The 24019-nt window shown below is 46.9% G+C and overlaps 1 protein-coding gene across 1 annotated transcript; it reads right to left on the bottom strand.

The window, feature by feature from the left end:
• Window positions 1-2422: 2422 nt before the first annotated feature.
• On the bottom strand, window positions 2423-23973 carry Rnf32 (ring finger protein 32). Its single transcript, XM_042671595.1, has 9 exons — window positions 23898-23973; window positions 22489-22549; window positions 21689-21953; window positions 16768-16910; window positions 13873-13905; window positions 13239-13363; window positions 12930-13038; window positions 3616-3783; window positions 2423-2674 (listed from the first exon to the last, which is right to left on the bottom strand). Exons 2-9 carry the CDS (start codon window positions 22501-22503, stop codon window positions 2423-2425), a joined length of 1110 nt encoding a protein of 369 aa, XP_042527529.1. The 5' UTR covers window positions 22504-22549; window positions 23898-23973.
• Window positions 23974-24019: the final 46 nt, after the last annotated feature.

Below are 24019 nucleotides of genomic sequence, written 5' to 3'. Positions count from 1 at the left end.
TAGTGTACATTCCCACCAACAGTGCAGTACTAGTGTACATTCCCACCAACACTGCTGTACTAGTGTACATTCCCACCAACAGTGCAGTACTAGTGTACATTCCCACCAACAGTGCAGTAGGGTTCTTTTTTTCCCTACATCCCTGTGAATTCACAATGTTGGCCAGTCTCGCTGGGATTAGATGGAATCTCAGAGTTGTTTCGATTTGTATTTCTTTATGGCCAGGGAAGATGAGCATTTCCTCATGTGTTTGCTGCTCTTACCTCTTCTGAGAAGTGTCTCCTTGGCTTCCTTTTCCATTTAGTGATTGGTTTATTAGCTTTGGGAGGGCAGAGTTTCTTGAGCTCCTGTGTATATTTTGGCTATTAGGCCAGGTGTCTTGCTGGTAAAGATCTTCTCCCAGTCTGCTGGCTTTCTTTCCAGTTTAGTAACGACGTTTTTATTTTGATGTAATCCCATTTGTCAATCTCTCCTATCTGCTGTGCACCTGGGATCCTTTTGAAAAAGCTTCTGCCTACGCCTATGAGTTCAGTGTTTCTCCTACTCCCTCTTGCAGTAATTTCAAGGTTTCAGGTTTGGCATTGTGGTCCTTGATCCACTTTGAGTTGGTATTTGTGGGTGGTGACAAACGGGGATTTGCATGTGGATGTCCAGTTTAATCTCACAGCTTTTTATAGATCTGTTGAAGTGGCCTGTTTCCTCTTGTTTCAATTTTGGAAATACATTGATTCCTACTAGATTTTCTAGTTTGAGTAAAGACTTGCAAACCATTCCTTTATGATTTTCTGGATATGGCTTGTGATGTCCCTTTTCCTCCTTAATTTCATTTGGGTAATTTCTCTTTGGTCAGATTGTCTAAGGGTTTATCAATGCTTTGTTGATCTTTGTGTATTTTCGTTTAGTGTTTGATTTGTTCTTGAGAGTGGGATGCATTTTTATGGTATTGACTTCTATTTGTTGATCTATAGGCACCTAGCTTTAAATTTTCCTTTAGAACTCATTGCCTTTGCAGTTCCCAAGGCTTTGGGTAGGTGTGTTTTCATCTTCATTGGATTGTAGGAGCTTCTAGATTTCTCCTGTTTTTTTGTTTTTTGTTTTTCAGTGACCAACCTATCAGTGTATTGCTTTCTATGAGATTGAATGTTTTTGGTGGCTTCTTTTGCTAGTAACCTCTAATTTTATTCCATTATAGCCTAACAGATGACAGTGAGCTATTTTAATTTTCTCAGATTTGCCTTATGACCTCGAAGATGGTCTTTGAGATTATTCTGTGAGCTGCTGTGTATTGTGCAGCTGTTGGATGAGATAACCCTCAGATCACCAACGGCCCACTGACCTGTGATGTGATTTCAATCTGACATCGGTGAGATTTGGAATCGTAAGAAGGCCAGAGAGCAAGAAGAGCCCATGAGGCTTACAACCCCAGCCTGCTCAGCCAGCCGGGGAGGCCTGGACAGTGCAACTCTTAAGTGGTGGACCTTCTTTTTGGTGGGCTCCACATCTGTGTATTCAACCAATCTGAATCTAAAATAGTAAAAAAAAATTATCCATAGTGACCGGCTGCAGACATTTTTCTCTCTCATTCTTTGTTGTTGTTGTTGTTGGTTGTGGGGTCTGAACTCTGGGCCTGGGTGCTGTCCCTCAGCTCTTCAGCTCAAGGCTAGCACTCTACCACTTGAGCCACAGTGCCACTTCCAGCTTTTTCTGCTTATGTGGTGCTGAAAAATTGAATCAGGGCCTCGAGCATGCAAGGCAAGCGCTCTGCCACTGAGCCACCTTCCCAGCCCTTTCTTTCTCATTCTTTAAAGAATACAGTAGAACTTTTACATATCCCTGGTATTGTACTGAGTATTTTAAGTGCTTTAAAGATTATGAGAATATGTTTATAGGTTCTGTGAAAATAGTGCACCATTTTATACCAGGAGCGTGAGCACTGTGGGCGTGGTGTCTGAGGGGCCCTGGGACCCGCACGGCTCTGCGGTGGCTGGCACAGCGACTGAGTGCAGATAATTGGCTCTTCATCGCTGTGGCGGCAGCACTGAGAGTGCTCTGGTGTTGATTTTAATGATAACCTATTACATAGAAGTAAAATAATTATTACAACAAGTATTAGGACCAGAAGAGGCTGTAAGCCTATTTGAATAGAAACATCTGGAATTTAAGAGTGTCTCCACTTCCTAGCTGTTGGTTAGGCATTGGCTGCATTTGAAGTGGAGCTGTCCTCTTTTATTTCACATTTGTTATAGACTATGAAGACTAGACAGGCTAGTTGTTAGCCATTAAGACATGATTACACTTCCTCCATTTATTCACTGTTTATTCAGTGTAATAATAGACTCAAACTTACTGGGGTAAGCTGTCCCCCCCCCCCCCGCCTCCCCCCCCCGCCCCTAGAATCACAGAACTTCCCATTTCTGAATTTTTACCACTTAAGAATCTTCTTCTGGTAGCAGGAGCGGCAGAGAGGACAGGCATGGAAAGGCAGGCTGTCTCCCAGGGAGAACTCCTCCAGGGCCAGCAGGCAGGTGTGGTGGAAGAGGTGTGCGCAGGACAGGAGGACGGTCTCTCGGGGCCGCTGGCCCCCGCTGGGCCCCGAGGTTGCCTGCTGGTAGCCGCCGTCGTGGGCCAGAGGAGTCAGGCAGATGGAACACTCGCAGATCTCCCGCTGAGCAGCCTGCAGCACAGGGGCAGACACGGTAACTAGTTCCACCCCACAGAGGTACTTAGGCTCAGTGAGTCCTGTAGACAAGACCTGCCTCTGATCAGCCACTTCCAGTGGAAATACGTCCTCAAGCACGGGCCTGAGTAACAGTGACTTTTTCCTTGGTGTCTGGGGTCTGGCACTCTCCTGCTGAGCCCTTCCTCCAGCCCGTTCTGCACTGGTCATTCTTGAGGCAGGGTCTTTCTTCCTGTGCAGACACACACAGACCACCATAGGTCCATTTTCTGCTTCCCAGGCTGACCTAGAAACGCAGTTCCCCTGATAGCTGCCTCCGTGTGGCTGGGACAGCAGGCACGGTGCCCAGCCATCTGCTGAGAAGGGGTCTTGTGTGCATGCTTGCTAGTTCAAGGCCAGCCTTGAACCACGAAACTCCTGATCTTAGCCTCCCCAAGCGCTAGGATTCTTGGATTCTAGCCATTGCCGCCTAGCCAATAGTTCGTGAACTACAGAAAAGTAGGAGTTTTCAAAATAGTTGGTTCTAACTTCTTTTCAGTTTTCCTAAGGTTGTGCTAAGTAAGTTTCCCCCGTGTCTCTGCTCCGGGTCACCTCAGAGTCCTTCTCTCCTTCTTGCCGTGGCTGCTGCAGTTGCAGAAAGGGATGGGGCCGGGCTGCAGGAAACTCGGGGCAGTAAGTGTGGCCTTGCACACAGGCCTTGCCCACCCACAATGAAACCACTGCACGTGGAGGAGCCTAGCTCCTAAGGCCGGCCCAGGGTTCCGACGCATTCCCCGTGGTGTGGTGCAATGTGGTGTGTGGTGTGGTGTGGTAGGTGTGAGTGCAGCCAGGGCAGACCCCGCCCTGCCCCCTTGGCCCTCCTCCTCTGCAGCCCGGGCTGCGGTGCCCCTGCCCCTGCCCCTGCCCCTGGAGATAGAGGGACCGGGTCTGATGCCTACCAGCACTTGGATTTTCTCCCACTCCTCGTCTGTGATCTCGTGGCCACACTTGTCATCCAGCTGCTGAAGAACGCTTCGGTTGATGGCCAGGCAGTGGTCGATTTCCGAGAAGAGCTCGTCCAGGTTGGTGTGGTAGGAGCACAGGAGGCGGTGACTGATTTCTGCGAACTGAGCACAGCAGAGCCGCCCACTGAAGCGCACTGTCGGCCACTGCTAAGCCCTGTGACGCCCCGGAAACACGCAGGCACCCCGCCAGTCCCACTCAGGTGCACCTAGGTTTAGCTGTCTCCTATCTTGCCGTGTTCACTTCCTGGTGCTCCCCCGCACTAAGCGAGCACTTCTGTTAGTATCCTTTATGGGGCTGCAGTGAAAAACTGAGGAAGGAAGGGAAAAACTATTTTCTTCCCTTACAGTATACTTGGCCGTAAGCCCTAACTCAGCGAGACACATTTAGGCTAAGAGTGGACAAGAAGAGGAGTCCACCCCCGCGGCAGCTCTGTCCTCCTCTTTAAGGGGCCGTCCGTGCACACGGCTGCATTTCCTGGTGCTTGCCAGCCATCTTCCCGTTGTGGGCACTGACAATTATTTTGGTGTGGACGGAGCCCCCAGCTCCTGGCTGAGTACCATGTTTTTGATCTACGACAAGTTAGAAAGCTGAGGGCCTTGGGACAGCTGACTGACTGGACCATCACTGGTTGGCTGGGTCACGTGGTCAGCCACCTCCTAAAGGGTGAGAGGCAGGAGCCACCAGGGTAAAGCAACAGGCCCGTGCTACAGCAAGTGCGTGAGCTGCGGCCGCGCTGAGCCAGGGGCGACATCCCCCTGGCTTCATGCCAGTCCTCTCCTCCCGTGGCCTGGTGACTGCCCTCCTCCGGACACCTCTGCGGACCTCCCCTCCAGTTAGGAGGGGTCCACGCTTCTCTGCCTGCCCACCCTTTAATGTGCTGTCCTCTCACTCTTAAAAAGCAACGTTTTATGATTATTGTACTTTTTAATGAAATTAACATGCCTTAGACGTTTGGAGGGTTTGAGCTGAGACTGATCTTGCCTGTAACCCTAGCTCTCAGGATGTTAATGCAGGCTGCACAGTGAGACCTGTCTCTAAACAGTGGCTCTCGTGTTTTGTTTACAAAGTTGTTCAGGTTTTATTGGCCAGCCTCGGCCCATTTTCCCATAAGCCCTTACACGATTTTTCCCACCCATAATTGAAAAGTGTAGTCAAAATGCAGACTAGTGGTTTTGTACTTAAATGTCACTGTGATTGTGAACTGACAACAATAAAGTAAAACTAACTTTAAAGGGGCTCTCATAAATGCACTGGACCCAATCACAACACAGCGATGACTGGTGCCACAGTGCCCAAAGATCACAGCAGTGATTTCCACGTCGCTTTAGCTCTGAAAGTCAGTGACCACTGCCCAGCTTCAGAAGCAGAATTTTTATGTCCATTCAACCAGTCTCTTTCACTTTTCTGGGCCTTCTTATTTGTGGTTTATTGGAGATAGGAGTCTCACAGTCCTTCCTGCCCGGGCTGGCTTTGAACCGGGATCCTCAGATCTCAGCCTCCTGAGTAGCTAGGATGACAGGCGTGAGCCGCCAGCGCCCGGCTTCATCTGCTGTTCTTTAGAGGTCCCTTTCTCGAGCTGTTGTATATCCTGGCTGTGAATTGCTTATCAGATGTGTAGCTGGCAGAGACTTTCTGTAGGGTTTTCAGCTGAGTGACGAACGCAGCTTTTTAGTTTGATGCAATCCCACTTGTCAGTTCTTGCTCATGTTACTAAGCTACTGGAGTTCTAGTCAGGAAGTTACTGCCTGGGCCAATAAGTTCTAGCATTTTCCCTATGTATTTCTGTAGTTTCAGAGGTTCAAGTTTTTCTTTCATTAAGAGCTTTGACCCACTTTAAGTTGGTATTACTACCAGGAAAGGGGGAAGGAGTTGAGATTTAGTCTACTAAATGTGGATATCTAATATTTCCAGTACTATTTGTTGAAAAGGCTCTCTTCTTCTCTTCAACCAATTTTGGGATCTTTTGTAAAAAAAATATACTTGTAAGTGTATAGCTTCACTTTGGTGGTCTTGTCTGACCCATTGGTTTTCAGGTCTATTTCTGTGCCTGTAGCATGCTGTTTTTGTTACTATTGTTGTATAGTATAATTTAACGTCCAGTATTGTGATACTTCTGGTGTTGCTTTATTTGTTCAAGCATTGCTTTGGCTATTAAAGACAATATGCATTTTAGGACTGACTTTTCTCTTTGAAGAGTGACATTGGGATTTTGGTGAGTTGCATGAACTTACAGATAACACTCTGGCGTAGGACTCTTTTCGTGAATTCTTGCATTAGTTCTGCCAACCCATGAGCCCGAGATGCACTTCCACCTTCTGATGTCTTTTTCAACTTCAAGATTTTATAATTTTTTTGCTTATATAATTAAAATTGTCTTCATATATTTATACTAGGGGTTTCAGTCCAGCCTGTCAGTTTATGAGTACATGCATCTTGTTCAGTGTTGCCCTTTCCATCATTTATGGTAGAAGTTTTCATGTACTTTACCTATGTTATTTGTAGGTATCTTCTTTATTTAGCGAGGGGGGGGCTATTGTGAGTGTGAATGTTCTAATTTCCTCTTGTCCTATTTATAGTTGGTATATAGAAAGTAACTGTATGGGGGGTGTTCGTTGTTTTGTGCTGGTGCTGGGAGTTGAAGTCAAGGCCTGGGTGCTGTCCCTGGGCTTTTTCTCAAGGCTAGTAGTTCTACCATTGGAGCCACAGCTCCACTTTCAGTTTTTTGGGTAGTTAATTGGTGCTAAAGAGTGTCACAGACTTTCCTCCCAAGGCTGACTTTGAACCACGATCTCAGACTCAGCCTCCTGAGTAGCTAAGGTTACAGGTCTGAGTCACCAGCACCCAGCCATGCTAATAATTTAGAACTTTTCCTTGGGAGAAACATTGAATAGTGAATATTTAAATGCCATGCAGTTTGAGCAGAAGGCCACAGGCCACTCAGTAGAACTTCATTTGGCGGCACTTTTGCAAGGTGATTGCATCTAACATCGTCCGCAGCAGCTTCTCTGGCTGTCATTGGAGCCGAGTGTTGAGTGCTCTCCCTTCAGCACCTCCTCTCTGGGAATTCTCTGCCTGGAGCTGTGCTGGGGAGCCCGGCGCTGCCTCCTGTGCCCTGCCCGCCTCCTGGCTTCTCACCAGCACTCCGCATCCCTGTCCCCCCCCGTCGCCCCCCCCCCCACACCTGCTTCTATTTCCTAGAGTGGGCACTGCCAGCATGCCCAGGGCAGCTCCTCGCGCTGTCCCTGTGGAGTGCGCCTTTGGGTTCCTGAACCAGGGTGGGTGCCCTCAGCCGTCAGACGACACCTGGACGTCTGTGTAGGGTGTGCCCGCCCCTGCCCCTAGGGCGGCTCACGGGCCGTGCTCCACCCACCCCACTGCTGCCTGCCCCCCTCCAGGGAGGCGCAATCCCTGTGTCCTGCCAGGTCCCGGGGGGGCTGGCTGGCCCACACGGAGTGACCTGCCTGCCTGCCTGCCCTGGGCTGCCTCTGGTCATTTCCTCCCCTGCCCCTCCCTGACCAGGACTGCCTCCTGCCATGTTTAGTATGTTCACACGTGGTATTTACAGTCTGTCTCCTCTCTGTGGAGGCAGGGCCTGGCCGCAGACGCCATGGCTGAAAGGTGCCGTCCTGGAGCCCCCAGGCTCTGGGAAGAGCTCTGCCCATTGCCGCCTCAGTCAACACAAACGTTTGCAAAGCACAAAACCTCCAAGTGTCAGCCCATGAAAGAAGGCTGAATGTCTTTCTCATGCTGTTACCCAGAGTTACATTTAACTTGTACATGGATAGTCGGCAGTCCAACAAACAATATAACTTCCACATTTATCAATAGATCATTCTTTTTCCTTAAATTAAAAGTACTTTTAAAGGTGAAAAAGAATTCCTTTTATGTGTAATGATGGTTAATGACTATGAAATATACTTAGTAGAGACTATGATTTTAGTGGGCGCGTGTAGTCCTAGCACGGGGACTTGCAGGAGGAATGGCCGTTTCTGTGGGGCTTCCCTGCTGACACAGGTTGGGGACTGAGCTGCTGTCTTACAGCACTGTCCTGGACAGACACGCAAGCGTCCACCACCTGCTCCCCACGAACAGCTCCTCACAGTGATTTCCTAAATGTGGTACCAACTAAGCACTGCTGGAGCACACACTGGCTCGAGCCCTGGGCTCTTTTCTCTTGATTCCTTTCATCTCTTACACAGGTCCATGACCTTTAATAAATGGAAGTACAGCAAAAGAAAAAAATCTTACTGTTGAGTTCTAGCTTTTAAACTAACAGTTATATGTAGTTTTCAGTTTTAAAAAGAATGAGTATCAATATATTTTCCCACTCTCATATTTCAGATACTTTCCAAATTTGGTAACTAGGAGTTCAGGTCAGCACTATGCAAAGCAATTACTGATCATGCAAGTAACACAGTGGCTAAACATTAAAATTTACAGATACTAACGAATCGCCAAGTAAACTCTGGAGGGTCTTAAGTGACCCATCTTGTGTCAGCAAATTGCTTACTAATGTGTTGACTTAAGACCACCCTCAAAAGCAAAATGAAAACCTGGAATTCGCATCAGTTGATAAGCTTTTACTGGTTTAATATCCTTCCAGTCTTGGTGCTTGGAGCCACTTCAAGTTAGCAACAGAATGTTTGCCATCTCTATGTGATAAAGGAAGTCAAAGGACTGAACAAACTCAAGGACCATTATGCTGTTTGGTGAGATGGAAATGAGAAGGGGGGCCAGGGCCCTGCGGGCTATGTGGGAGCCAGGGCCCCAGGCCAGGCCCCCATTTGACGGATTGCTAACCTCACCTCTTAAACAATGGGGGGGACTTCAGCAGGGTGGAGATAACATAATGCATTTGAAAAGTTTTAATTGCAGCAATAAAAGGCCATGCCTCAATTATATGACAGATGCAGCAGAACTTTCAGATAAGGATCAAAGGCATTTCAGGGCTGGCCACGCACTCTGGGCCTTTGGTACACACACAGGGCTGGGGAATTCACAGAACAGCTTTAGTGACCTTTCCAGCCCTTTGATCCAAGTTCTCAGAACGTGAATGCCAATGCCTAAGTAAGTGTAGCAGGACTACTGTATTGTCCCTCTCTCTGACAAAGGCCTTTCTGACACTGATGGGTGCAGAACTCAACATCTGACCTTTTCTGTGTTTACCACAGGACCCTGACATATTGAGAAGAAGCTGTATTGTAGTTCTCTATCCCTTTGCGATGGTTCACTTTTGCTAGGAATGGGGTGATGATATTTGGGTCCATACTTTTTTTTTGGGCGGGGGAGTCCGGTCGTGGGGCCTGAACTCTGGGCCTGGGCGCTGTCCCTCAGCCCTTCAGCTCAAGGCTAGCGCTCTACCACTTGAGCCACAGCACCACTTCCGGCTTTTTTCTTTTTGCTTATGTGGTACTGAGGAATCGAACCCAGGGCCTCATGCATGCAAGGCAAGCACTCTACCACTGAGCCACCTTCCTAGCCCCGGGGTGATGATATTTTAAAGCAAGGCACCTTTGAGAAGGGAACTTCTCAAAGAGTAGGAGCTGCCTGGTAGAAAGAGGGTCATGGTGTTTGATTATTTACTTCACCAACTCTTCCCCAGAATGGAAGAAGGAAAATGCAATGCCACAGTTCTCTGAAAGCCAAACAGCTTGATTACAGAAATAGGACGGCCTGTATGGCCTGGACTGTTAAAGATGTAGGTATCCTAGAATATGAAACAAACTAGGAAACTGGCAACACCCTTCATTCATAGAATGCCTGTCATACTCCTGTCCTTTCTTTACTGCTTATTGGGGATCTTTTCTCCTACAGACAGTTTGTAATGTGATCTACACCAGGGCTCAGGTATAGCAAACAAGATTTCACCAATCTGCCAGCAGAGGAAAGAAAACTAACTTTGGACTGAAGTTCTTAGAGAGCTAAGTCTGCATTGAAAGTGAATGTTCTTTAACATTCTCAGACTGTTTTCCTGCCATTAAAACAGCTTTGTTTATTAAATGACTCTGACAGTACATGGTATTTGTTATGTATGTATGTGCCGGTACAGGGGCTTGAACTCAGGGTTTTGCACGTTCATTTGCCTTTTTTGCTCATAGTTGGTACTCTACCACTTGAGCCATGCCTCTAGTCTGGCATGTTGCTGGTCAATTGGAGGTAAAAGTCTGGTACTTTTCTGCTCTGGCCAGCTTCAAACCTTGATCTTTAGATCACAGCCTCCTAAGTAGCTAGGATTACAAGGGTGAGCCATTGGCATCCATGTAGTATATGGTATTTTGTTATTTAACTAAATCCTTTACTTAGTAAAATGAAAGGTTAGGAAAGTTAGCAATAACTTTTGAAACCCCAAATTTCTCTCCAGGTTCCTTAATGCTATAAACCTTTGAAATTCAGGGCTGGGAAGGTGGCTCAGTGGTAGAGCGCTTGCCTTGCAAGCCGGAGGCCCTGGGTTTGATTCCTCAGCACCACATAAGCAAAAAGAAAAAAGCCGGAAGTGGCGCTGTGGCTTGAGTGGTAGAGTGCTAGCCTTGAGCTGAAGAGCTGAGGGACAGCGCCCAGGCCCAGAGTTCAAGCCCCACGACCGGACCCAAAAAAAAAAAAACCTTTGAAATTCAAACCTGAACCGAGCTGTTCCAGAAAAGGAGCCAGCTGCTTGGTGGAATCAATGGGCAAATGTTGATTTAACTTTAGAATGTGCCATGACTTATTTTTTTCTAGTAACTTGCCATTTCAATTTTTATATTAAATATAAGGTGAATTTGCACTGCTTTAACATTCAGTCCTGGGGGATGGAGATGCAGCTTAGGAATGGAGCTAATGACAGTTTCACATGTCATTCCCAGGTTAAAAGAACTATTGTCTGCCCAGATAATTAAGAATTTAGTACATCTCATATTGTTAAGTTACTATACGGTTTGTTTGGTAAAACTTCCAGTTTCTTAAAATGTAAACATTCGATCTTCTAATAGTTCATTGATTTGACATTTGGTGCACAGTAAGGCTGGGGGAGGGGTGGGAGCAGAAGGCTTGAGAAAACACCCCTGGGGCCTCCAGACTACCTAGAGAACCTGGCATTTCTGGAATGTGGCTAACCTATGACAAAGAGGCTCGCACGGCCATGGTTCATGCTGGCTTGGGAATTTATTTTTAGTGGATATTGTTGGGGAACCTTGACACAGACACAGATTCATCAGAAGCTGGACTTTATGTTTTAGCACTTTAGGTTAGTTCTAAAGAGCTTTCAGAAGTATGAAGTAAGAATGAATACACAGAACGGGACCCCAAAGGCAGCAGTTATATATTGTTGTCAGTGTCTTAATCTGAGATCACTTGATTTTAAGGCCTCACTTTACTTGAAACCCTATGTTAAATGAAGTATTTTAGAGGTTTTGAATAGAAAGCAAATAGTTCAAAAAAATTTTTTTTTGCTGAAACACGCAAGTTTGTTTCTTGATGAAAATAATAAAATTCTGTTTCTATCATTAGAAAAAACTCTGGTGTGTGATTCAACAATGTGCGCAGTGCTACTGTGCTTGTAACCCTTGCTATTAAGCTGTTCTTATTTGAACGCTGAAATATTTATTCTTGTTGTAAGATTAAAATTGAAGAAGAAAACAGCTGCAACCTCTAGACGTTAATATACGTACAGACAAAAATTCTTTTACTAAAAATTATTGTGGCAATGTCTTACAAGATAAAGGTCATTTTTGCCTTGTCAAGGACAAGCTACCTCAGGAAGCAGAGGAGCTGGTAGCAAGCTTCCCTCTAAAGGCTAAGGGGAGCTGGGCGCTGGTGGTCACGCCTGTCATCCTAGCTACTCAGGAGGCTGAGATCTGAGGATTGAGGTTCAAAGCCAGCCTGGGCAGGAAAGTCTGTGAGACTCTTATCTTCAGTGAACCACTCAGAAAACCGGAAGTGGTGCTGTGGCTCAAGTGGTAGAGCGTTCGCCTTGAGCTGAAGAGCTGAGGAACAGTGCCCAGGCCCAGAGTTCAAGCCTCAGGACTGACAATAAACAAAACCAGGCCCAGAGTTCAAGCCCCAGGACTGACAATAAAAACAAATCAACAACAAAAATAAGGGCTAATGGGCCTCAGGGGCCTACCCAGCCCCTCCCCCCTGCTCCCCCCCACACTTCCTGCTTCCGGTTACAGCTCCCTGCCTTACCAGCCCTGACACACCCAGGATGTTGTCTATCTTTGATCCTAGGAATTTCACTTACTCACTTAAGTAATTCTAGCTACTCAGGAGGCTGAGTTCTAAGGATCACAGTTAAAGCTAGGGAACTCCAGGAGACCCTTATCTTCAATAAAGCACAAAAAACATAAGCCAGAAGTGGAGCTATGGCTCAAATAGTAGAGCACTAGCCTTGAGCAAAAAAGCTCAGGGACAGTGCTCTCAAGCCCTAAATTCAATCCCCAGGACTGGCACACGCGCGCGCACACACACACACACACACACACACACACACACACGAGGAAAAAGAAAAGCATAAGGCATTTAATCCCTATGGAACTTTCCTGGGGATATGGTCTCAAGGAGTGTTCTTTTTCTTCCATATAAAATGTATTAAGTTTCCCAGCATAATTTTCTCAATTTCCCCCCTCACGAACTTGAAGTATACCCCCTACTGTAGACTAAGAACTCATATTTTCTTACGTATTTATTACTGCTCATTAATTGCCTATTTTTTCATAGCTGCCAAATGTATATACTTATTACCTAACAAGGCACATTAATCTTTCCTTTATACAATATTAGCTCTTCTATTGGCCAAACTTGAGATTCTCATTTGGGAGGTAGAGCTTCAGCGGGGGAAGTGGGTGTTTTTAGCTACTCACACCACAAACGCCACTGCTTTTATTTAAGCCTCTTCTCTCCTCAGGAGGCCCGCTGGGCAGGTGGCACCCTTGCCCCCGCCAGGGCTTTGGGTTGCCCGTTACCCGGGCTGGACTGTGCACCCTGGGACTTACAGATCAGATCAGGGGATATGTAGATGTTCAAGTTCTTTCCTTTATCAGAAAAGATTTAGTTAGATAGTTATGTGAAATAGCCAAATGAAGTTGCTTTGAATCTAACCCAGTCATCATCATCTCATGCACCAAGGCTGGAAAGTCACTGAAAGGAGCGGAACTCACATGTTCCCAAAGCCCTGGAAATGGAAGAAAAGCTCCAAGGCTGCACTGCCCCTGCTCCCATCCTGACAGGACACTCGTTTGCACAGGGACAGAGATTGGTGGCGTACACCTACCTTCTCTTCCAGGAACTTCTTCCTGAGCTTGGGGTCCTTGGGGGGCACTACTTTCCTCAGGTTTAGGTACCACTTCCTAACAACGTGGCCTCTCCAGCAGGCTTGGATTCTAAAGCAGAGATTAGAAAATGACCACCTCAGCAGACACTGGGGAGCTCCCGCCGGCCCTGGGCTGGTCTGGACATTGGGGAGTAACAGTGATGGAGAGGTAGCTGTCTTCTGATAACCACCGGTTATCACAGCCTGCGTGCTGCGGCTCCCGGCAGCCCCTCCAGCCGCAGGGCCCAGGAAGGGGCAAGACCTCCTCACCTTGTGGCACACTTTATTCTGAACAGACGTGCCCCGTCGTAGATCACTCTGGTTTGATACTGGTTCTTTCTACAGAGAGGACACGTTTTTTTATTTGTGAACTTTTCAAAAGCCTGAAGGCAAGCCTGAAGAAAAACATTTCACTTAAAATTTTACTCGCAATGCTTATAAACAATATTTCTACTTCTAAGCAATTATACTGTTCTTTTCTCTCATAATTAAGATACTCCAGTTTAGATATAGAAGCGACATTTCATCAGGCCTTACTACCTTCCTGAGGAAGCCTGTACCCCAAAGGTGTTTCACAAGAATATACATGTAGAAACACCAAACCTTCTTTAAATCAACTGGTGTAAAAGTCAACCTTACTGTGTGCAGGACTGTCATGCCGATAGATGCAAGAATTAAGCTATGCTAGTTCCACATGCAATAACAACAATTGGATGTACAAACATGATTCTTGTGTCACATAAAATGGTTTTCCAAACAGGATGAATTATACTGTAGCCTACAGTCATTTTTCTAACAACAAATAATGACTGTGGATAAAGTAAATGGCTCTTTGGGGAGACTTGAGGTGAGCTATGCTTGTGAGCTGGAGAAGGACATCTGGACCTGGGCAAGGGCAACTCACCTTGTGGAATACGTGAGAGCAGGAGAGCAGCACCTGTTCACAAGGAGAGAGAGAGAGACCGAGGGTCAGTGGAGGCATCCGCTGCACGTGCAGTGCCCAGTCGGCTTAAAGGCGAGCTACACCGCCGCTCGGAGACATTACAAAGACCAGATCACTTTCTGTCTACACTGTTTTTAGGATATCACACATATGAAAGAACAGAAACAAAGTAACTTGCAATAGCAAACAGAAGTTTGATTTTGAGCTACTGGAATGAGGTTAAAGGAGAAACAGTGATGGATCCGAGCAGGTGGACAGGAAGCACTCACCTTCACTTGTTGTGGGCTGGTGGGAAGAAGGAGCAAAGAAATGCTAAGTAAAAACCTTTTAATGGAATTTATTCCAATGAATTGCACTCTTGAGCTTTAAAAGCACAGCTTTATTGAGATCTAATTCTTTATTCTTTTGTAAAGGTCATTCCCATAGCCTTTTCACCTGTGTTGGTTTTTTTGTTGTTGTTGTTTTTGTCAGCCATGGGCCTGAACTCTGGGCCTGGGCGCTGTCCCTCATCTCTTCAGCTCAAGGCTAGCTCTCTACCACCTGAGCCACAGCACCACTTTCGGCCTTTTCTGTTTATCTGGTGCTGAGGAATCAAACCCAGGGCCTCATGCATGCAAGGCAAGCACTTTACCACTGAGCTACCTTCCCAGCCCCACCTGGGTTAGTTTTGAAATAGGGTCTTGAATTATGCCTAAGCCTGCCTGGACTGTGATCCTCCTATTTACTCTTTGCTAGCATAACTAGGATGACAGGTATAAGACAGCAGCAGCCGCCTTTTCTGTTGAGATGGGGTCTTGTGAGGTTTTTGCCTGTCTGATTTCAGTTTCCTGAGTAGCTGGGATTATAGGCATGAGACATCATACCCAGCAAGATCTATTCTGGTAGTTCAAATGGCAAGAAAATTAGTGAGACAAACCACCTTTTCTTCTTTAAATGAAGGGGGAAATGTACTCACAAGAAAATTTACCATTCTGTGACCCAGACTCCAAAACAGTCATGTTTTGGGTGTGGACACAAGACACAAGCTCATGCCAAATAAAAGGTGTGTGGTGCTTAGTAAAAGGAAGCCAGGCAGGCATAGTGGGTGAGGTAGAGAGGGCCGGCAGAGCCAGGTCTCCTCCTCAGGAACCCAAGTCCTGGGAGAGCAGGTTTTCTCCGGCCAGGCCTGCCAGTGTGGAGGGCTTCCTGGTTCTCCAGTGGACTATCCCATCCTGCCTCCCTCTCCTCCTCTGTACTTTCCTTCTTAAGTGGAAATAAAGGAATATTGGGATAAACACGTAAAAACTCTCAACAAAGTTGAGTGTCTAAAGTGAATAAATTACATTTAAAAGCATCTGTGGACTCATCCGTTCTTTGTAGAATAATCTTTCAAAGTGCTTTATTAGTAGTCTATACTAAATAACATCTTTTAGAATACTTTAAAATATAGTATTGGCAAATATATTCTGACACAGCAAAAATAAGTGGTAGTGGTTACATTGTCTTCCAAGCTAGAATTCAATTCTGGCTTGGTTCTGCTATACCTTGTGAGCTGGCCTACTGTGAATCACCTGAATCATTTCTCATTTGTTTACATGTGTTGAGTACCTCAGAGAAATGAGATTAAATGACGGCCCTCTGAAATCACTCAGTGCACATAAAATGCCACCTACTATTTTTAAGTAGGAAAAACATGGAAATAATAACTAGAAGTACAAAATAAACCCATTAATGTATCATTAGCCAAATAAAAATGATACAATTACTTTTGTATGAGAACTCACTTCCATCAGAATGGAAGAGATGTTGCTAGGTCCTGAGACCCCTTAAGACCGTTTAAGTTTGCACTCTTCATAAAATCAAGCTCATGTTGCAGGATAATTGAGAAAGAGGCTGCAGAGGACTCCTCTTCCACATGTGCAATATTAAGTCTTGAACTGAAGTGTAGTAAACATGTTGCAAACAACGTATGAGTTCAGATTAGTAAAGAGCAAAAGTCTGAAGACCATGAAACATCTTGAAATTAATTCAGTGTGGGTCAGTGAGTTGGTAGTCAGGCTTGGGGGCTCTAGAGCGGCTGCGAATGCCAAGCCTGGCTTTAATTGTATTTGCTCTGTTTTCACAGCTATAATTTCCAAGTGCTTACCATGTAGGAGGCTCATGCTACCCACCGTGCAAAATCCTAGAATTAAGACATACAGACTGAAAGAGGGCAACCATTAGCACCAACAAACTCCTGAGAACTCAGGTGTCCCTGACTCCCAGAGCTAACAGCTCAGCTGGGAAGAATATGCACAGAAATGTGCTCTAGTCCCATGCCATCTGTCTAAGGCAGTTACGTGAAGAAAGAACTTAAGATCTTACTTTACAGAGGGATTCTCTCAAAGATTCTTTGAAGGTATATATTTTCTTTTTCTCTTATGCCACTCAAGTTAAAATTAAAAAGCTTCCTTTTATTCACCCACCCTGAACTGGCTCATATGCTTAATCCACCTCATCTGAGGTCTCAACTCCCTGTAGAAGTATCCTTTTGTGCAAATTCCTGTGCCTGGACTTAGATCACTTAATACAATTAACATTGCTCAGTGAGGGTGTTTAGTTTCTGTTTTTGTTGGTTATGGGTCTTGAACTCTGGGCTTGGGCGCTGTCCTGAGTTAGGATGACAGACGTGAGCCACCACCGCCTGGCTTGGGTATTTAGTTTTTTACACACACACACACACACACACACACACACACACACACACTTCACACTTTCACTGGTAATGAAGAAAATACATTGGCAAGTCACACAGGAGGATGGAGCTGGATTGAGGAGGCCCAACATAACTGGCTCCATGCGATTGTCTGTGGGCAGAACTCTCCACATGTCAAGCACCTGGGGGCGGAGCTCAAATTCCTCTTTGCAGATTGGGCATGGCTGCTTGGAGTCCCCATGCAGGACAGATCTCTGCTTCACTCTCTCCCATTCTTGTGCAGACAGTGGTAATGGCGGAGGCGCCAAGAGGCCCAGCTTCTGCGCTACAGGGAAGACAGTACAGAAGGGACTTAGGTGTATTTTAGGATATGTGCTCAGATACAATTTTACTGTGACTTCTGTAAACAACTATCAAAGTAATTAATACATTGTAGCTCATATTTCACTTTACAATATAGTATGTTATTTTTTTCTATGGATCTACAGAACAAGAACCAGATGTTATGGCATAGAACATCAGTGTAAAGAAAGAACCAAGGAAAAGTTCATGGTAAACAAACACTGAAAGGCTTGAATAAAAAGTTAAGCTAATTTCACAGAAAGTAGATAAGGAGATACAGTAAGAGACAGGCAATGAAGGGACCTATTTTGGCATTTGGACAGGTAGAACACAGACATGTCTAGAAAAAAAAAATAAAAAAAAACAATCGAGAGTAACATCACCCAAAGGCTACTTTATCAAAGTAACCTAGAATTAAGACAGAATGAAGAGGCTGCAGAAGTGGTTTCCTTGGTGGCAGCAAGAGGCAAGGATGGCCTTTGGGGAAAAGGCAGAGCCCTGGGCCTGAGAAACTCACACACTTATCTGGAAGCAGGTGGACACCTGGACTCGACCCTGCTTTCTGCGCGGGGCAGGTGATGCAGCCCACGGGCTATGGGGAAGCTGTGATGTGTCATCCATAGCCCGCGTTCCCTGGGCACCGCCACGTGGCCAGAACTCGGCTGTGCTTGGTGCCACCTGCTCCAACTCCCAGCATTTTCCTTAGGGCTATGGATGTTGAATATTTCGTCATGGATCTGTTTTGCCATTTGCAGTTCTTCTGAGAGCTGTCTGTTCAATTAATTTGCTCACTTATTAATTGGGCTGTTCTCTTACTGTTTAACTTTGTGAACTCTTTGTATATTCTGAATATTAATCATCTATTCGTTGAACAGCTGAGAGATGTTCCCCATTCCCATGTTTATTGTAGCTATCTACAATAGCAAATGGAGGAGTCAGCCAAGGTGCCCAACAACCAGAAAATGGATAAGGAAAATATGGTGCATATTATGAAGAAAGTAAAATTGTGTCATTTGCAGGAAAATGAATGGAACTAGATACCAGAAAAGCCAAGGTCAAAAAGCCAAGCACCATGCTTTGCCGTATGTCTATGTGTATCTGTATCCAGCAGTGCTATGGAGATAAACTGTATGTGTATCTGTATCTATCAAACAGCGGTATGGAGATAAACCGTATGTGTGTTTATATCTGCATCTGTATCAAACAGTGGTATGAGAAATAAAGATTAAGCAACGGAGAAGGATAATCTAAAATATAATGTATGCAAATATATGCAAATTACCATGGTAATTACTATACACTAAAAATGAGAAGTGAGTGACAAGGTTAGACTGATGTGGGGCAGTACCAGTGAGAGAGGGGAGCTCCATTGCAGCAGGTGAGGTGAATATGGTTAAAGTCTATGAATACATGTATGGAAATAGTAGGGGAAATATGATGCTCCCTTGAACAACTAATACATGTGAATAAAGTGTTCAAATTTTTATTTCTAACTTGTTGTAAAATAATTTCATCCTTAGAGACTATCTGAAGAACTTCTTTATAGAGTGATTCCAGTTTAATGTAACTCCAAGACAAAGTGTGATCACATTTCTACACATATACAATATGCGTATAAGTTTACACATTTTAATAACTTGTTTCACCTTGAAGAATGCCTGTTTGGCTTTAACTTCAGATGTGAACAATTACATGACCCCATTATGGTGAGGAAAACCAGGAAACGAATGCCAACATCATCTCTCAATTACAGTAGTTTTCCCTTTCCTGCAGGTTTATTTTCTTAGGCTTTGGTCAACCACTCTGAATATTTCAAATAGAAAATTTCAGAAATAATTCCTAAGTTTTAACCGGTCGGTGCTGTGCTGAGTAGCGTGATGTAATCCCATTCTGCTCCTCGCCCCCCCCCCCCCAGGCGAGTCACTCCTCTGGAGTGAATCTCCATTGCGCATTGCCTGCCCGTATCGTACAGGAGCCCAGCCAAGCGTCACGCCCACTGTGTCAGCATGTGGGTGGCGATAACGGAGTGGTGATAACTGGCCATTAAGATATGCCACAGTGAAGACATCTCCTTTAAGTGAAAACGTGAACATTCTTGCTTTCACAGGAATAAATCTTCCTCCACAAAACTGTGAAAGAAAAATTAAATTCATGCTGCCTTTGCTGTTGCACCCCAAGCTGCCAGTTTCAGGCACCGTGAATGAGTGGGGGGCTAAGATGGACAGGCACCGTGAATGAGTGGGGGGCTAAGATGGACAGGCACCGTGAATGAGTGGGGGGCTAAGATGGACAGGCGCTGTGAATGAGGGGGGCTAAGATGGACAGATGCTGTGAATGAGGGGGGCTAAGATGGACAGGCACCGTGAATGAGTGGGGGGCTAAGATGGACAGGCGCTGTGAATGAGGGGGGCTAAGATGGACAGATGCTGTGAATGAGGGGGGCTAAGATGGACAGGCGCCGTGAATGAGGGGGCTAAGATGGACAGGCGCCGTGAATGAGGGGGCTAAGATGGACAGGCGCCGTGAATGAGGGGGCTAAGATGGACAGGCGCCGTGAATGAGGGGGCTAAGATGGACAGACGCTGTGAATGAGGACGAGGCTAGGACGCACAGGCACTGGCCTGGTAAGCAGAAGACATGAACAGCAAATGGCTTCAGTCATTTGCTGCACCACAAGACACTGAGCCGATGAAGACTTCAGCAAGGGGTTCCCTGACATGCGGGGTGGGGTGCCGCGCTACCAACTGCAGCCAGGGACTGTCACCCAGCTCAGGGGCAGGCCTGGGCTGAAAACGTAGACATTGCCAGGAGGCTCTGTCTGCGGGGAAGCAGCAGCAGCTGCCGCAGGTGAAGCTACTGACAAGGCTGGCTGAGGAGAAGAAGGATGCCCGATGGAAGCCACCTTCCCAACAGCACAGAGGCGGCTCCGCCGTGGGCCGTGGAAGGGCAGAGCACCTGGCAGCCCTCCACCACATGATAAACCCAGATGCTGCGCAGAGCTTAAGTCTCATTAATAACACACCATACACCTGACTGTCCTTCATCCGTTTACTGTGAAAATGAAAAGGTCGAGGTGGTGTTTATCTCGTGTTTACCATGCAGGACCTCACCGCTTCATGCCTTCACCAGGTACACCTGCCAGCAGTGGTCACATCCAATTGGCTGTTGACATGGAGGACAGAAGCTACTTTGTTTTTACAATGAGACGCCTGGGCCCTAAGTCTACACCACAGGGAGCTGGGGAATCACTCTGGAAGGAACCAGAAATGTCCATCAAAGCTTCAATGGATAAGTTACATCAGACACTGTGGGAGGGCTTATGGAGAGAAGTCAGCGATAGGTTGAAAACGCTTCCTGGGACCCACCAGGAGTCAGGAAATTAGCTAGCAGACAAACTGGTAGAGAGGGCGTGTCAACACTCAAGCAAGCAGAAGAAAACAGAGAAGGCTACTGACAAGCGTTGAGGAAGGAGAAACTGGAGCCATCTGCTGAGTCACCTACAGGGAAGAGGAAGATGAAGAAGAAATGTGGACATCCCCAAAATGTCTTGGCATTTCCCACTAGTTATGGTAAGAAAAAGCTGTGGGATGTGAACCCACTCAAATCTCACGCCTTTTCTCTTTCTGAATTAAGCTCAGATGCCAGGTAATCTGTGACATCCAAGCCATGTCCTGGTCTCCTCTAATCTGGCAAAGTTTCTAGAGCTCTGCGAATTTTGGAGACTTGTGGGGACTCAATTTTGGTCTGAGTTTTCACGGTTAAGTTCAGGTAGGATTTTGGAAGAAGGTCAGAGAAGAGGCTCAAGCCTCTTGTCAGCATGTGTCGCACTTGGGGATGTTACACCAGCTGCTTGGTTAAGTTGTCGTTTGCTAGAGGTTACCACTGTGTGGCTAGTTTTCTCTTTGCAGTGGCTACTGGCATGGCAGACACAATGACAGCACATCTCCATACAACTTTCTATACTGATTATTAATATGGGGTTTGCAATTGGTTGTCAGTCTACTGCAAGACAGTTTTCCCCATTATTTTTAATGTAATTATTTCTGCCAGTGTGGATTAATGGATACTTTTTGTCATTCCAGTACTAGGGCTTGAACTTGGGGTGCCTTGTGTTCTCATTCAGTTCACAGCTTGTGCTCTACCACCTGAGTCACATAACCAGTCTGGAACTTCATTAGTTAACTGGAGATGGTTGTCTCACAGACTTTTCCCTTCAGTTTTCTGCCTCCTGAGTAACTAGGTATGCCAGGCTTCTCCTTCATTTCTCCCTTCCCTTCTTCCCTTCCCCCCTCCTTTCCTTCCTTCCCTCCTTCCCTCCTTCCTTCCTTCCTTCCTTCCTTCTTGTACTAGAGTTTTAACTCAGGGCCTCCTGCTTTCTTGGCTTGCTTGCTGGCAAAACAGCTACCATTTTAGTCATTCCTCCAGTCAAATATTTTTTTTCAAAGTGGCAAAACAGGAAGTTTAAATACAGAAAGAAAAAGACAGCTAAGGGAAATGGCATGCAGTATAGACTTTTCTGCCTGGTATGGTCTCAAATTGTCATCCTCCTGACTAGTCAAGATTATAGATGTGAGCCACCAGTGAGTAGAACAAGAATGTAGAATGCATTCTTATTCTGCTTATTTATTTTCTTGCACAAACTAACCCCTGTCATTTTAAGCTTCAGTATACATATGCCTTCCTGTATAAGCAACTTATCATTACACTCTACAGGCTCATTAGCACAAGCAAGGCAATATATGAATGACCAGAGTAGCTTACCTAAAGTCAGGGGTGGTGGAGCAGGATCAAGAACATACTCTTTTTCTGGGTCTTCCACTTTCAGGACCTGTGTATGTTTTTTAAGTCCAGTATCTATCATTGCTTTTGCTTCTTTCTTTACAGATTTTAATCTGTTCTCTTTCTTTTGTATTGTTGTCTTGGAGTGGCCCACAACTGACAGATTTCCAAGTTGAAGATCATTTAAAATATGATCTTGTAAGGCAACTGCAGTGATTGCTAAGTTATCCTTTTTAAACGAATGCTCCTAAAAAAGTCGGAAAAAGTCTTGTCAGAACACTATTATTTAAAAGAAAACCAAAGCTTTCACACCTGTGATGACACACTACCAAACCAAACTGTAACCAAGGTGGAGCATTGCAGCCACAGTCAGAGAAAAGTCCAGGTTCATCTGTTAATATAGGGATACCTTTCATTTAATTACTAGAGTGTTAATTAGTCTAAGTTCTTTATGACTTATAACCTGTGCATGCCCCAAGTCATACTGCTTCAGTATAATTAAACTCCAGGAAAGTATGAAAGAGAACCTTGCACTTTAGTATGAGCTTCTCTGTGAAGATACGTTTCTTAGACAGAATTAGAGCTGCCTGGGCCAGCAGAGGCTGCAGGAAGAAGCACTTGCAGGATCCTAACCTGTCTGCCCACCACCTTTCACTACACCTGTCTTCCACTCCTGCTCACAATTCCTAGTTGAAACAAAGTTGCAAACTATATTCTCAAAGGGCCACACTTGACTACAAGATAGGACTAAAATCCCATGAATGTTATAGGGGATGGAGTACCTTGTTTTTGAACATGCTCAATCAGCAAAAGCTGTGGCAATCATCACATTCCTTTCTTCTGCTGTGAAAACATCAACAGAAAGTCAGCAGGTGCGATAGTAATGGGATTGCAGTACAACACTGTGTTACACAATCTAATTCTGGAGGAAGAAGAGGAATCTGAGCTGGCCATTACCTGATTCAGCCCTGTGAAAGAGCTTACCACTGAGCTGAAGACAAGTGGTCAGGAAAGGTAACACTGTATCTAAATAAACACAATTTCAGACCAAGTCAGACCAAAGACAAGTGAGACTACTAAATGAGCCACCCGCTAAAGACACAACACTTAGACTGAGATTTGAAGAGCAGAGGAGTGAACGTGCTGTGCCTCAGGAGCCCTGCTAGAAGGCAGCGCGTTTGTTATTTAGGGAGAAGGGCAACAAAGAGGAAACTGGAAGATAAATCCTGGCTGCTTTCACTGATTCCAACTCTGCTCTACACTTCTTGGGACAAGATACACGATGAATCTGCACTACTGCCTCAGTCCATACACGGGCACACACCAGCGAGCGCTGCAGGGCTGCCGGACACATCAACTAGGAGCAATTCTGTGACGGGGCCAAAGGGATCTGTCCGCACGAAGACAGCTGCACGCGGTCGTGGACGACTACAGTGTCTGGACAACGGTATGTTTTATGAAGAACCCAACATTTACGAGGATGGAGACCCAAAAGTTACTCAAGGGATCCAGCAGGCGGTTCTGCGGGCTGCCCCGGGGTGTACGGCGCTGCGGAGCGCGGCCTCCCACCTGCGGGGTCCTGGGAGGGAGAGGGAAGGGGGCGGGGCGGCGGTCAGGAGGGGGGTCAGCGGGGGTCCCCCGGCGTGCACCGCGGCCGGGCCCTCAGGGGAGCCGCCGGTCAGCGGGGTTCCCCCGGCGTGCACCGCGGCCGGGCCCTCGGGGGAGCCGCCGGTCAGCGGCGGTTCCCCCGGCGTGCACCGCGGCCGGGCCCTCGGGGGAGCCGCCGGTCAGCGGGGGTCCCCCGGCGTGCACCGCGGCCGGGCCCTCGGGGGAGCCGCCGGTCAGCGGGGGTCCCCCGGCGTGCACCGCGGCCGGGCCCTCGGGGGAGCCGGCGGAGGCGCGGAGCGGCGGTCACCGTCAGGACCGAGGGATGTCAGGGCGTCCCGCTCCCGCTGGGAGGGGAGGCGCGGGAAGCGGGGGGAGACCGACCCCGCCGGGCCGGGCGGTCCGCGGGCGGGCACAGGCCCCGTGAGGAAGCGTGGGGCGGCCCCGGACCCGGGTCTCGAGTGGACGCCCGCGGGCGGACGAGCTCGGGCCGTGCGGGGAGCACGGCGCGGTGGCGGGCTGGGCCCGGCCCGTCCCGCTCGCCCCGCCCGCCCCCACGGCGCTAACCCGGCTTCCCGCTCGGCACCTCGGCTCCTCAACGCGCCCGGCACCGCAGCCCCCAAAGCCACGCCGCGCTGTCCGGCGCAAGTCCGCAACGGCCTGCGCGCCCGCGACGCGCTCGCCGTGGTCCTGGCAACCGCTCCCCGC

The sequence above is a fragment of the Dipodomys spectabilis genome, unplaced genomic scaffold (assembly GCF_019054845.1).
Source record: "Dipodomys spectabilis isolate Male_0828 unplaced genomic scaffold, ASM1905484v1 ptg000646l, whole genome shotgun sequence".
Lineage (NCBI taxonomy): Eukaryota > Metazoa > Chordata > Mammalia > Rodentia > Heteromyidae > Dipodomys > Dipodomys spectabilis.
Note: the sequence above shows the minus strand (reverse complement) of the source record. Positions and strands in the feature narration are given on the sequence as shown.

What these genes read in the sequence shown, in the direction of transcription:
- Rnf32 (XM_042671595.1), bottom strand. An exon ending in GCTCTCACGTATTCCACAAG is followed by an intron (nt 13,364 to 13,872) that starts GTGAGTTGCCCT and finishes GTTTTTCTTCAG; the next exon opens with GCTTGCCTTCAGGCTTTTGA. An exon ending in GGGAGAAAATCCAAGTGCTG is followed by an intron (nt 2,675 to 3,615) that starts GTAGGCATCAGA and finishes CCTGTGCTGCAG; the next exon opens with GCTGCTCAGCGGGAGATCTG.